The sequence below is a fragment of the Tenrec ecaudatus genome, chromosome 11, assembly GCF_050624435.1.
Source record: "Tenrec ecaudatus isolate mTenEca1 chromosome 11, mTenEca1.hap1, whole genome shotgun sequence".
NCBI classification, from domain to species: domain Eukaryota; kingdom Metazoa; phylum Chordata; class Mammalia; order Afrosoricida; family Tenrecidae; genus Tenrec; species Tenrec ecaudatus.
This window is the reverse complement of record NC_134540.1, coordinates 76,761,798-76,775,370: the sequence shown is the minus strand read 5'-3', so window position 1 is coordinate 76,775,370 and position 13,573 is coordinate 76,761,798. Positions and strand designations below refer to the sequence as shown.

Sequence of the window (13,573 nt, the reverse complement as noted above, 5' to 3'; positions counted from 1 at the left end):
TATTCTTTCTGAGCTTCATCTGTTGTGGCCCATGTTAACTGACGAATTTTCACAGCAGTCTATTTCTCAACATTAAATTTATTTGCTCACAGAATTCAGTCAACGTGGCTGTAGATGTGTATGGTGTGGAGAAGAAATGAATTAAATCACACTGACAACATTTGCTTTCCATTCTTAATTATTCCCCAAAGATGTTTTTATCAATACACAGAGTAGCAGAAGTAAATTCAATGAAGGTAGCTATGCACACAATCAAAGTTTTCCCTCATGTGATTGTATTACACTAATTATCTGGCCCTGACAACCTCTAATTTCAGGGAGGTCCCTGTTACTTGCTTCTTAAAAAAATCTAAATCTTTGATGGCACTTATGCATAATGGAAACCTACTGGTAGCTGGAGAGACTCTAGGGTCTTCTTCTTGAAATCATAAATAAAATGATGAGTTCAAGTAGCAACCCCCAAATTGTAGCAATGTACTCTATCCTGGGATCAGGAAACACACACACACACACACACACACACACACACACACACGAAGAAGGAAGAAAACGCATGTTCTGTTTTAAACTTTCTCAAGAAAATGCTGTTGGCGATGATCCTTTGATTAGTGGTGAGTGTGAATATGGTGACCAACAACAAGAAATAGCAACCCGGCTAGCAACGAGAAAAATATCCCAGCTGGGGCCAAAAAAAAAGACCAGCCATACAGAACGGAAGGGGTAAACTCCAAGCAGTTCTTCAGCTTCATGTTTGTGTAGCTTTCCATGTCTGCCACAGCCTGGACCCAGATGACATAGAGAACCACAACCAGGGAGAACAGGATGCCTGGAAAGGACGGAACAAAGAACCTTTAGCCTTTCAGAAGATTTAGTTTCCCAAGAAGTCTCCAATAGACCAATAATGTGCTTCGTACTACACATCTGCAATGTGATTCCAGTTGAATCAGCTCTGTGGCGACAAGCCCCTTATTGTGTGTCTCATATGCACATTCTAATTTATCTTTAAATGGCAAAGGGAGGGCTAGAACAACTCGACAACTTACCATATGCTGAGTCTCTAAGTGGCACAACCATCGTGCTCCACTACAAATATAAAAGTCAGCAGATCGAACTCAAGCAGCCCCGTTACAGAAGAAAACTCCGGGGATATGCTTCTATTAAAATGGCCGCCAAGAAAACCCAAGGAGGAGTTGTGCTCTCTAACACACTGTGCTTCCAGTTACTGGAACTGCCTTGACTTCAGTTGCTTATTTTCGATTTACTATGTACCAAGGAATCTATGATCCCAGTCACTGGGAAGCTTACATTCCAATACCATTTGGTTTGGGGAGCGAAGTATGCTTGGTCTATGATGAATCCCTAAATATTATTTCTTTAATAGGTAAAATAACTCAATGAAATAGTACGCTATTTTTCCTATATTATTCTACTATATAATTATATAGCAAAGCTAGCGGGCTGTGGGCATAATGATTTATGCGTCAGGCTGCTAACTGGAAGGACAGTAGTTCGAAAGCACCAGTTGCTCTGTAGGGGAAAGATGAGGCTGTCGACTGTTAGGAAGAAAAATGCTCAGGGACAATTCTACCGTTCCCTAAAGGGTCGCTGTGAGTCAGAATTGACTCCCTGGCAGTGAGTTTGAATTCTGGTTTGATTGTCAATGATAAAAAAGATTTGGAGGAATATAAAGCCCCAGATTTCAGATCGATAAACCTATTAAACCATAAACCAAACAAGAAAATGTTTAATCACTAACTATGAGACAATGTTACGAAGTATCAGCATTTTCATGTGGCTAGAACCCGCCAACTCAAACACACTTCTGAAAGTATAAAAATTGGAGAAGGCATTACAATGTTGGACCCTTGACTCTAAAAAAAACAATATGGTAAACGACAGATGACTAGAATGCTGACATTTGAGAATACCATTCATGTCTATGTTTCCATTGGACTCCCGCTGACATCAGCAGGGGAGTACCGAGTGGCAGCAAGCTGAAAGCAGCACATTCCCCAGTTGTCAGGCTTCCACCACAAACCGCACAACTCGCGAGCTTCGCCGGTACCCCTCAGTCAAATCCACTTGAGGTCACTTACGATTTGTCTAGAAGTTCAATTTACGCATGCCCAAGATCTATTATACCATTTTAATTAATGAGCTCAATTGTTGAGTCTAAACAGCTCCATCCTCTAATGGCCAACCTGTCTGGAAGGTAAACATGTTGCTGTAAGTTGGGGTATGAATGCAACATATTGGTAGAAGAAAAGAGTTTTCCAAAGCCTTGTAATCAATCATGCTTCTTGAGTTAATTGTGCTCCTACAGCATGTGAGATAACCTCTATTTCCAGCCATCAATTTCACACAAAAAAATTTTCAGATTAAATACGAAAGGAGAAGGGATCATAAATATGTCTAGGCATGTCAATATCAGAACGTGAGACTTCTCATAACCAAGAAACACGCTACAGAACAAGGAAGACTCTTTGAAAAAGTATTCTTCCTTCTTCCCTAGCGTGTATCATGATTATGAGAAATGTTAAGCGTTTCACTAATAAGAAACATCCTTCCCTCTGTGGTCTGTAATGTAAATGCAAATACCGGAGCTCAGATTAGAGACATGTCACCACTGAACAACTACTATATCATGGAGAAATAGTAAAGCCATAGCCGCAGAGCAAACTCTTAACAAAACCATACCTCAGATTTTGACAACAATATGGCAATGCCATGTGTTGTCTAGCAACGCTGTGCATTTCAATACATGTTTTTCAGCAAATATGTAGACAACGTTGCTTGTTAATGTAGAGGGTTGGCTTATTCATTTACATAAAACCGTTTGCCTTTCTGAAAGCACCTTGCAAACCTTTGTTCTTATTTGTTGATATGATTTTTATCTGCCTTGAAACATGCAAATCTCTTTTGCTTTCAAATGGTGTTATGAAAAAAGAAAATTGCCTTTGGGAAAATCCAATAGCTTTCCACACTTTTTTCCCCCAGAAGTTGCAAAACCCACTACTGAATTTAGATAACTTCTAAAAATGTAGCATAGATACAAGTGATATTATGTAAAAATTAAGTAAATATAAGCAATATTTCAAAACAAACAATATTTAAAAATAAAACATTTGATTATAAGTTAATTCTTCACAATTGCTATTATTATACTCTGAATGCAGTGAAAAATAGTTATTTCTATCACTACAATTCTTAATTGTTCACTAATTGAAGACACAGTCCATTAAATATCTATTAGATCAGTTTATGATTATATCTCACCCATAGGGTAAAATAGCCAGTGCTCCCCTATCCATTAAATTGCCTGTGTTTTATGTGTGTGTGTGTTTGTGTGTAGAATAAGATAAAATAAAATACAACGAATAGGGTTTATATTCAGACCATACATTGTGGCCGTGTGTATTTCGAATGTGCTATGATTCCCAGATGTTCATTTGCAAAGGCCTAATTTTATAATTTACTATTTAAAACAAAACTACACATTGTTTCATTCTCTTGCACATGTGGTTGCTATGAGTCAGAATCAACTTGATGGTACCTAACAACAATAACAGCATTCAATCCATTTCCATATAGCAGTAGGTTATGGTCTGGTCTATATAAAGTCAGTGTCCAGAGTCATTATGTACAGAAAACGGAGTTGTCAATTTTAACCCAAGTTAAGTTTCTCTAACATCTGCTGCTTACGTCCCCAACAATAAGTCTAGCAAAAGAATGCCACTGAAATTCTAACAAAGCCATGTTAGTTTCATTACAAAAAAAGACTGTGAAGAAGACTCTAGACATTGATATACTAATGAAGATTACTGAGTTATGTAATAACGGAGAGAAAACTTGCAAAAGAAGAAGTGTCTCATTCAATCATAAGGACAAGCATTAAGGACAAGTATAAGATGTTAAAGAAGTGGCTGGTGAACAAAGAAGAGCCAAGTGTCTACCCATGAGACGGAGAAGCTGGTGATGGTTTGGTGGGATCCAATCCAAAAGGGATTCCTGTAAGTTTACGAATGAGTCAAATGAAAGCGCACAGCCTTTTTGAAACCTCAAGGAAAGGCAAGCTGAAGACCACCACTAGTACTTTTGTACCAGACAGGGTGTTTTCCCGAGTTTCAAATGCGTCCTTGACTTGTGTAAGATGAGTGTGACTCGAGAGACGTCGATCTTGGAGCTGCTGTAAAACTCCAAAGATGAAGTGGACGTGGTGATGCTGAATGAAGAATGTCCACTAGAAAGAAGATTAAGGAGCCACACAGCCAACTCTCACTAAATTTCTGACCACAGCTGTCATCACCATTCCCAGTTTCTCCAAAACCTTCCACAAATGTATTCATTATAGCAATGGACAACTTGCCCACACCATTCTTCTTCACTGTCACAATATAGTGTTTGACTTCTGTAGTTTTTAATTCTAAGTCTATATATACTGTTTCCAAGTCTACAAAGACCAATCAAGATTGAGTGATAATAAGAGGAAGTAGTATGAAAACTAAAACTAAAAAAAATTAAGTGTTTATCTTACAAATTTACATCAGAACAGACTTGGGGTGGGCAATGAACTGGAGATGCATGAATAGAATATTATATTGTTCATTGTTACAATCAACTGTTTTGTCTTTAAATGACCCCCAGAGTAGATACAAGGAAAAAAAAGTTGAAGAAAGAGTCAAACAGTGTGGCATTTAAACCCACATCATTGTGCCTCTTAATATCTAAACCCATATCTCAACACCAGAGAATACCAGAAATATGTTTACTTTTGTTTTATTGAACATACAAAGGCATTTGACTGTGTCAATCATCACAAGTATTAGACAATATTGCAAAGAAGGGGGACTCCAGAGCACTTAATTGTGCTCATTTGGAACCTGTAAATCAACCAAATCAAGGGGATGTGTGTGTGTGTAAAATTAGGAAAGGTGTACATGAGAACTGTATCATTTCACCAGACGTCGGAAATTTGCATGTTGAGAAAATGGGTAATGTGAAGAATGTGACATCAGAATTAGAAGAAAAGTCATTAATAAACTATGATATGCAAAACACACAACTTTGCTTGCTGAAAGCAAAGAGGGACTTTAAATGCTTACTGGATGAACACCAAAGACTTCAGTGTGCATTGCACCTCAATGTAAAGGAAACAAAATCCTCACAATGGACTGATAAACAACCTTAGAATCAATGGAAAAAGGATTGACTTTATTACAGATTGTATTTTACTTGTATTTTGTACTTTACAATCAATGTCCATCAAAGCAGCAGTCAATAAATCAAATGACATATTATATTGGAAAAATCTGCAAGCTATAGAGCAAAATCGTCACTTTGAGTACTAAAGTGTGTGTGGGAATTATATAATCTGTTGTCAATTTGAAAGGATTAAGAATGTAGGGGTGGAGTTTAGCCTGTTAATCAGATCGCAACTTGATGACCTCATTTGGAGGCACTAAGGAGATAAATAGCTCACTGGAGTCAGAAGACAGACTGACTCCATGTGAGACATCCCTGTGGAGAAGAAACATGGAGAGAGGCTGATGGATCCAGAGCTCTGAATCTGGAGAAGCCACGTGGAGACCCCTGCCAGCTCTAAGATGCTTACAAGCCACTGGATCCACAAGACTTCCTACCCACTCACCCCTGATCTTCCTGCATTCAGCATCATTGCAAGTGTTTGGTGAGTCTGAAGAGGACTTTATAGATTGGCGTCGGACATACGGACTTGATCTGGACTGGGTTGGGATGCTTTCTTAATGTACAATTACTCTATATCAAGATCTTCCTTAGACACATATGAGTATCTAGGAATTTGTTTCTCTAGTCAACCCAGACTAACACACCGTGCCTGATCCAAGTCATGTTATTTTCAATAGCCTACTGGGCATATGAAAGAAAGAACTTAAGAAGAACAGATGCCTTTGAATGACGATATCTGTACAGATTATTGAAAATGTTCGAGGAATATCGGACTGCCAAGAGAATAAACCCGTCTTGGGAGCAGTGTAGTCAGAATGTCCCTTAGAAGTGGTCGTAGTGAGAATTTCTCTCTCAAACTTTGGGCATATTATCAAGAGGGACCATCCTTGGACAAGGACATCCGGCTTTGTAATGTGGAGGCTTGGGAAAAGCAGAAGAGCCTCAGTGGCCAGTGCAGTGGCCACCACAATGGGCTCAAATACAGAAAAAAAATGTGAGGATTGTGCAAGGTCGTTGCACACAGGTCTCTATGTGTCAAAACCAACTTGAGAGCATCTAACAAGATCAACAGCATTGCCTATCCTGACTACCTAGAAATGAAGTGATTAAATTATTGGGATTGCCAGGGGAAACATGGGGGAGAGAAGAAGAAAGTGGAGCGGTTGCTTTAGGCCCAGTGCTGCTTTAACAGAATCACCACAAGTGGATGGAGTTCACAAGCAGAAATTATTGTCTCACTGTCTAGGAGGCTAGAAGACCAAAGGTAGGACGCCAACCCCCAGGCAAAGGCTTGCTCTCTCTGCAGGCTCTGGATAACAGTCCTTGGACCCTTTCAGCATCTGTGAGTCCAATGTTCCTTGGAGATCACCATGTGTCTTACCATCAATCTTCCCTGAGTCTATACATTTCTGAATGCAGGGACCCCCTATGCTTTCTCTGTTTGCTTCCCTTTCCTTTGATCTCTTGTATGGTCAGAAAGTGGGACTCAGGCGTGGAAAAGACCTTACTAAGTGTGAGCACTTGAGTCTTCAGTAAGGTGGGGATTAGGGTGGGATACTCATCATGTGACCGGACTTAGGCTGTGACTTGCAAGACTCTGAATCAAGGGTCAATCCACCCTAGTCCCATTTCATTAACATATAAAGATTAAATTTACATCACTGCGCAAGATGGGGAAAACGTACACCAGCTCACAAAAGAGGGGAAATCATGCAATTCTAAGAATCATGGTCTAACGAAGCTGACACATATTTGGGGGAAACACAATGTCTTCCTAGTTTCTTCCTAGAACTAGGACAGCTCTAGAGAGAAACGAAGCACCACGGCATTGCTAGAGGAAGAAACTGAGACATGATGTCGCTGCTTGGAAGCTGTGCTGACAACTATCCTAGGAGACTGGTAATAAAGGCACCCGCTCACCACCACCACCCCCCACACACACATACAAAACTCACTGCCATCCATCATTCCTGACTCCTAGCAACCTGTCAAGCAAATGAAAAAAGAGCACATGAGTCTGTGGAAAAATGAAAGTATAGTCTGGCAGGATTGATCAAGGAGATTTTAGAATCTGGTACGTTCCCCACACTTAATGGATATTCCCTTTTTATGAACATCACCTTAGCCTACCACCTGGCATCAATTGTGTAATAGGCAAAATATGCACTCCCCACCCCCTAAAAGTCCACATTTTAACCTCTGGAACCTCATAGGATTATGTGTAACCATGACAGGAGGGACTTTACAGATCAATTAAAATAATTTGATTGTCTTATAGAATCTATGTCAGCCTAATCTTATCATCTGAAGTTATGAATGCAGAGAATGTTCTCAGGAAACAGTTAGAGAGATGTGGAAGAAGGAAAAGTAGGAGAGATTTGAAGACCGAGAGAAACTTAATTCAACATCACTGGGTGTAGAGGAGTTTGGGGAGACCAAGCACACAGAAAGCATCAGGAGTGAGTGCAGGCATCCTCTATGAAGAAGGGTAGCTATGAAGTGGTGGGCTATCTAGGAAATGGGCATCTCAGTCTTACAAATGCAAAGAAATTTAGCTTGGCAAAACACAGAAATGATTTCAGAAAATGTCTCCGAGAAGGAATGTAGCACCAGCAATGCCTTGGTTGTTGAGAGGCTTGAGAAAGCGATCGAATTTCTCATGGACTTCTCACCTACAGAACCATGAAGACAATCAACTTTGTGCGACTTTAAGCCATTAACACACATTTGTATTCATGTGCCATGGCAGCAATGGAAAACGGAAACACTGGAGTTTAAATATTGGTGGTTGTTATGGATTGAATTGTGCTACCCTAAATGTTCTCAATGTTTGGAAGTCATAACCCCTGTACTTATAAATCAGTCCTTGCTTGTAAATATGAGCTTTCTTTTGCTATATTAAGACATAGTAGAGGAAGCCCAAATCTAATCATTTCTGAGTTGCATCATATTAATGAAACAAAACAGATGCAGATACATACACAGGGGAAAGACATTTGCTACGGGAAGACATGTGAAAACAGAGGCACACCAAAGACTCACCAGGAAACCCCAGAAACCAGGAAAGTGGCCTACAGCAGGATCAACAGGGTCCCGAACCTACTTTGGATTTGTAGCCCCCAAAATCTGTGAGAAAATTCATTTCTGTACTTTAAAGTCCCCTACTTTGTGACATTTCTATTTCATTGACACTGGGTCACCCTGGTGGTCTATTGGTTACACTCCTGAAAACTTCAGGGGCAATTCTACTTTCTACAGGTTCACGGTGAATCAGCATTTACTCGATGGAAGTGAGTTTTTATGAGGTAGCTAAGAATGAAGTTGTCATTTTCCTGGGATCTATAATCAAAGCTCATGTAAGCAGCTGTCAAGAAATCAAATCACCTATTGCACTGGGCAAATCTGCTGCACAAGGACCCTTTAAAATGTCAAAGAGCAACGAGCTCATAATCAAAGATGTTGCTATGACACTTAAAGTCCCTGATCCAAGCCGTGGTATTTTTAATTCCCTCACATACATGTGACAGTTGGACAATGAGTAAGGAGAACTGCAGAAGAATGGAAGGCTTTGCATTATTTTGTGGAGAATATTGCAAGCACCATGCATTGCCCAGAGGAACAGCACATTTTTCCTGAAAGGACAGCCAGAATGCTCCTTAGAAGAAAAGCTATCAAGACTTCATCTCGTGTACTTTGGCCATGTGATCATGAAGAACCCCATCCCTGGGAAAAGCCATCAGTCATCATAATGTAGAGGATCAGCAAGCAAACGAGGAAGACTCCTGATGAAATGGTCGGCACAGTGCCTGCAACAATGCACTCAAACATAACAAAAATTTTAAGAATGACACGAGCCTGGGCAGGGTTTCCCACTGTGCAAACAGGCTCACTCTGAGTTTGAAATTTACCTAATGGCACCTGACAATAACATGGTAGTTAAGGGCTCACATGCTAACCCAAAGGTCAAAGGTTTGGAATACACTACTGATGCCATGGGATATAGATGTGGTATAGATGTGGTAATCTGCACCCCAAAAGATTACGACTTGTGGAAACCCTCTAGGGCAATACTATGAGATAAAATCAAAAGTAGTGGGTTGTATGGTTTAGGGAACTAAAACAGTAGTTTCTGTTTAAGCTACATATTTTGTTTGGTATATTTCATTTCAATGACATATCATTTTATCTCCTGATAGTGCATCAAGATCTTCAATATTCCCCAGTGAGTTGGGTGGGAGTAAATGAAAGCGACAGATAAATCCTTGCCACCGGAAATAAGTTGTTCTTTCATAGCACGGGGTCAGTCTTCAGATCCCTTTGCATCCAACCGGCTTCAGAGTCCGACCCCTCCTTTCACATGGGAAAATCCACATCAACTCGGGACACAATGGAAGAGAAACTCTTAGTTTTCTGGGCCAAACTTCAGTTGCAAAGTCAAAGCAGATTAAAGTTGCTAAACATAGAAAAACTACACCTACAGTACCATGAACCTACGTATCAGTATCCCGCTTATGACTCAATGCTTAGTGTCCTATTTTTCCTTTTCTTTAATTATTATTCAATATTCTCTTCTAGTGCTGCCCAAGCTCAGATATGGAAACAGAAAAGTTCAGGTTGAACTCCGTCATGGAGAGAGCAATTTCATGGACTCACATGACAGTAGAGCCCGTGATCAGTTAGAGATGTATCGGGGAGGGTAAAGCAGAGGTATGTTGTCCAGCCATGCCTCCACACCACAAGCTGTTGTCCAATGTCAAACTTGAAGGCTCTGTGTCTTCTCTTACGCCCAAGCAGTCTCTCTAAGGCCAATACTGACCATTGGCCACTTTGTGTGTTTCAGAGTAGATTTATGCTCCGAAGAGTTTTCATGTCTATAATCTTTTGGAAGCAGGCAGACAGCCAGTTCTTTTTACAAGGTGCCTGTCAGGAGACTTGAACAAACAATTTCTCAGTTAACAGCTGAATGTGTTGCTTATTTTCACTACCCAGCGACTCCTATTAAATCACAAGTTGATCACAATAGATTTCTTTCACCCAATGATTAAGTGGTCATTAAAATATTCAGATAGGGTGATATATTGTGGGATTCCCTGTTACTTTAAATAACAGGGAATATGCAAGATTACATACTTCTTGGTGGGAATATGCAAGATTACAAAGCTGAATCGAAAGATGAAAACATGCAGAAAATACAGAAGGAAGGAAGAAATAGAAATGAAGCCTACATTGGAACTACGCCATGTGTTTATCGCTCAATAGTATATTTTCATGAAACAGCATCTTTCCCCCAACTTCCTCTTGGGATTCTTATATTTTCATGTGATAACATAATTTAGGTATGATAACCATTGGGGTACAAAGGGCTTATTAGGCTTTAAAATTTTATTACCCTCTTAAGCTAGAGAGCAGATGATGGCAGAAGTATTCTGAACTTAAAATTTAAGAGATAATTACTTTCCCCACAATAGTGCTAAATTGTAAAAGCAGACAAGCACTTACATTTCTGTGTTTCTGGCTTTGAATATTTCCCACCTTTATTTTCAGGAATGAGAATGCGTTATTTTATTAAGAGGATTGTCTTCATGAGCAAGAATATCAACTTCTGCTGATTGAAAGCTACCCCATTACTGAAGAGACATTTAGGGAGAGCAGCTGATCTCACCTGCCACATAGGAGCAAATCAAGAGGGGAACGCACCAGACCAGTGATGGGAGGGAAGCCACTAAGTCTCTGAGGAATCTGGATGGTAGACATCTGACTCGACCCCAGGGCAGCCCTTGGCACTCCATTTGGTTGGTAGTTCTTCATGGGAGGGGGGGGCAGAGTTTAACTGGTGATGAGACACTAGAACACTCCATCCCTGACTGCAGGACTAGCAAAGAGGACGTTTAGGATGCTTGCTTTTCAGACACAAAGAATGAAGACTCAACGGGGGTATGTACTGTTAGGTTAAGCATGACCCTGGGTATGTCGCCCTGAGAGAAATGAGGACCAGGCTGGTGGTTTATAACATTTCCTTCTCTCTGTTTAGCATCTGCACTAGGGCACGGTTTCTGTTAGACTGGTGACACTCTGTACATTCTGTGTGTGTGTGTGTGTTTATATAAGACAGGCAGGATAGACAATCTTATGAAGACAACAGCTGGACTGACAGACGATCCGTGGGGGCATGGGAAGGGAGAAGGTTGGAGGAGGTGAGCAGAGAGCCCATACTGACAGGTGCAGGGGAATAGTAAGGGTTCTAAAACTGATGGCAAGAACTGGGTCGCTTTTCTGGGCATATTTGTGCCATTCAATTGTATCTGGGGAGAATTATAGAGAGGTGAATGGTAATAAACATGATAGTGGGCAGGAGGAAATAGAGGAAAGAAGAAAAAAAAATATATATATATAAGTGAACCCCCCCCCAAAAAAACCCTGAATTTTTTCAAGCTATATATTTAATTTTTTTTTTACAAAACAACTTTATCACATTCAAATTCAAATTACTCTCCACCACACTTAATTCATTTGTCAAAATCTGCCATTCCATTCTTGGAAACATTTTTCAAACTCATCTGTATGGGTGAGAGCATGTTTTTCTTCACCTCTTCTATGTCATTTAACTGCTGTCCTTTCATGTCCCTTGTGCTAGTCCGGGTAGACTAGGGAAATAAATCCATAGAAACACATATGTGTATGTTTTTGATACCGCTTTTTTTTTTGCTTTGTGAAAACGATAAAATTTCAGATAATAAAATATCAGTGTTGAATTAAAAAAAAGACTAGTGCTTATGCAGAGACATTGAAAGAGTGTATAAGCAAGAGTTTTATATAAAGGGTCATTGTACATTAAGAAAGCATCCTACCCCAGCCCTGTCCAAGCCCATAAGTCCAATATTAGTCCACATGTCTGGCACCAATCTATAAATTCTTTTCAGACTCAAGAAAAGCATGCAATGATGCCGAATGCAGGAAGATGGTGGGCCCAGTGTGGGTAGAGGTATCTCAGCACTGGCAGGGTTCTTCACATGGTTCCCTCAGCTCAGAGACTCTGACTGCCACTAACCTGTCTCCCTGGGGTCTTCACGTGGTTCTTCCAGCTCAGGGCAGTAGTATAGTTCCATGTGTCTTGTTAACTGCAATGTCTCTCAAGGAGTGAGCAGAGAGAGTCTTCTGACTCTGGGAGGAATACAGGAGTTCCCAGAATCCTCGGGAGAAGGCCATGCCCACACAGAGGCCTCATTGGCTATGACTTGATTGACAGGCTAGACTCCACCCCTTCACTCTTAATCTTCAAATTGACAAACGATTATATAACTACACCACTTATGAATTATAATTGCCTGATTTCATCTTTCAGATTTCAAAATATCCTTTGTTGCTATTTTCAAATACATTAGTCACTTCCCTTTTTATTTTCTGGCCTTCCGTTTGTAGTGAGCTCATCGCGTAGAATGGCCTTCAGATTTCTCAATCATCGATGACTCTCTTGAATATCTAAACAGCACTACGGCAGAGGAATTTACCATCTCTACACAGAATTAGAGATTTTATCTGAGAAGTTATATTTCATTTTGTACTAAGGAAATTTTTACTCACGTTAATAGTTTCAGGATATAGCACGTAGTTTAAGGAGACAAGGCATGGATTCTGCTTACACTGGTCCAAATCCTACTTCGAATGTTTGGTAGCTAGAACAGTGTGACAGTTGACGAGGTGAGAAACCTTGAGCAGAGGAGCCCTCAGAGCGTGGCCCTTAACTGAATGAAAGGTAGGACGTGGGGAGACACAGTGGCTCTTGGGCTCTCAGTGGCTCCTCTAATGAAGAAAGCCTATGAAACCCAGGGGAAGTCCGGCCCTGTCACATGGGGTCACTGGTGGCAAACAGCCTGGACAGCACCTAGCAATGAGCATAACACCTGGAGCAAGTGTCTTCCTTCTCGCTGTCTCCATGTCCTCACTGGTAAAATAGAAGCAATGACTACACTACTGTAGCAAGCGGCCCTAAGAGACGAATGGCTGCGACTTGTGGTTGAGCCCTCAGCACAGAAGCTCACAAGAAAGTCTCCCCGCATGACTGGGCTGCATTGACACAGTGGCCGCAGTCAGAGGCTCCAACATAAGAAGGACTGGGAGGCTGGCCCAGCACCGGGCAGTGCTCTGTTCCGTTGTACGTGGGTTTGCTGCGTGCTGGAACTGCCACTATTTTTAACGTGGATAGCAGTAACCCTTAGAACGAGCCCTTGCTTATAGTTAGAAAATACTATTCTAAGACATCTTTTAAAATATTGAAAACCCCTCTTCAACTGCACTATTTCATGAATGAACAAGTAGCAAGGGAATACTTTTTGCCCTGCTTTCTCCTAGTTCTAAGATTTCCAGAGAG

At 40.6% G+C, this 13,573-nt stretch overlaps 1 protein-coding gene across 1 annotated transcript in view; it reads right to left on the bottom strand.

The window, feature by feature from the left end:
• Positions 1–605: 605 nt before the first annotated feature.
• Positions 606–13,573, bottom strand: part of TMEM182 (transmembrane protein 182) — a 74,169-nt gene continuing 61,201 nt past the window's right edge. The window contains exon 5 of the mRNA XM_075562573.1: positions 606–826. Within this exon, the coding sequence (XP_075418688.1) occupies positions 606–826 (221 nt within the window). The remainder of the gene's footprint in view (positions 827–13,573) is intronic.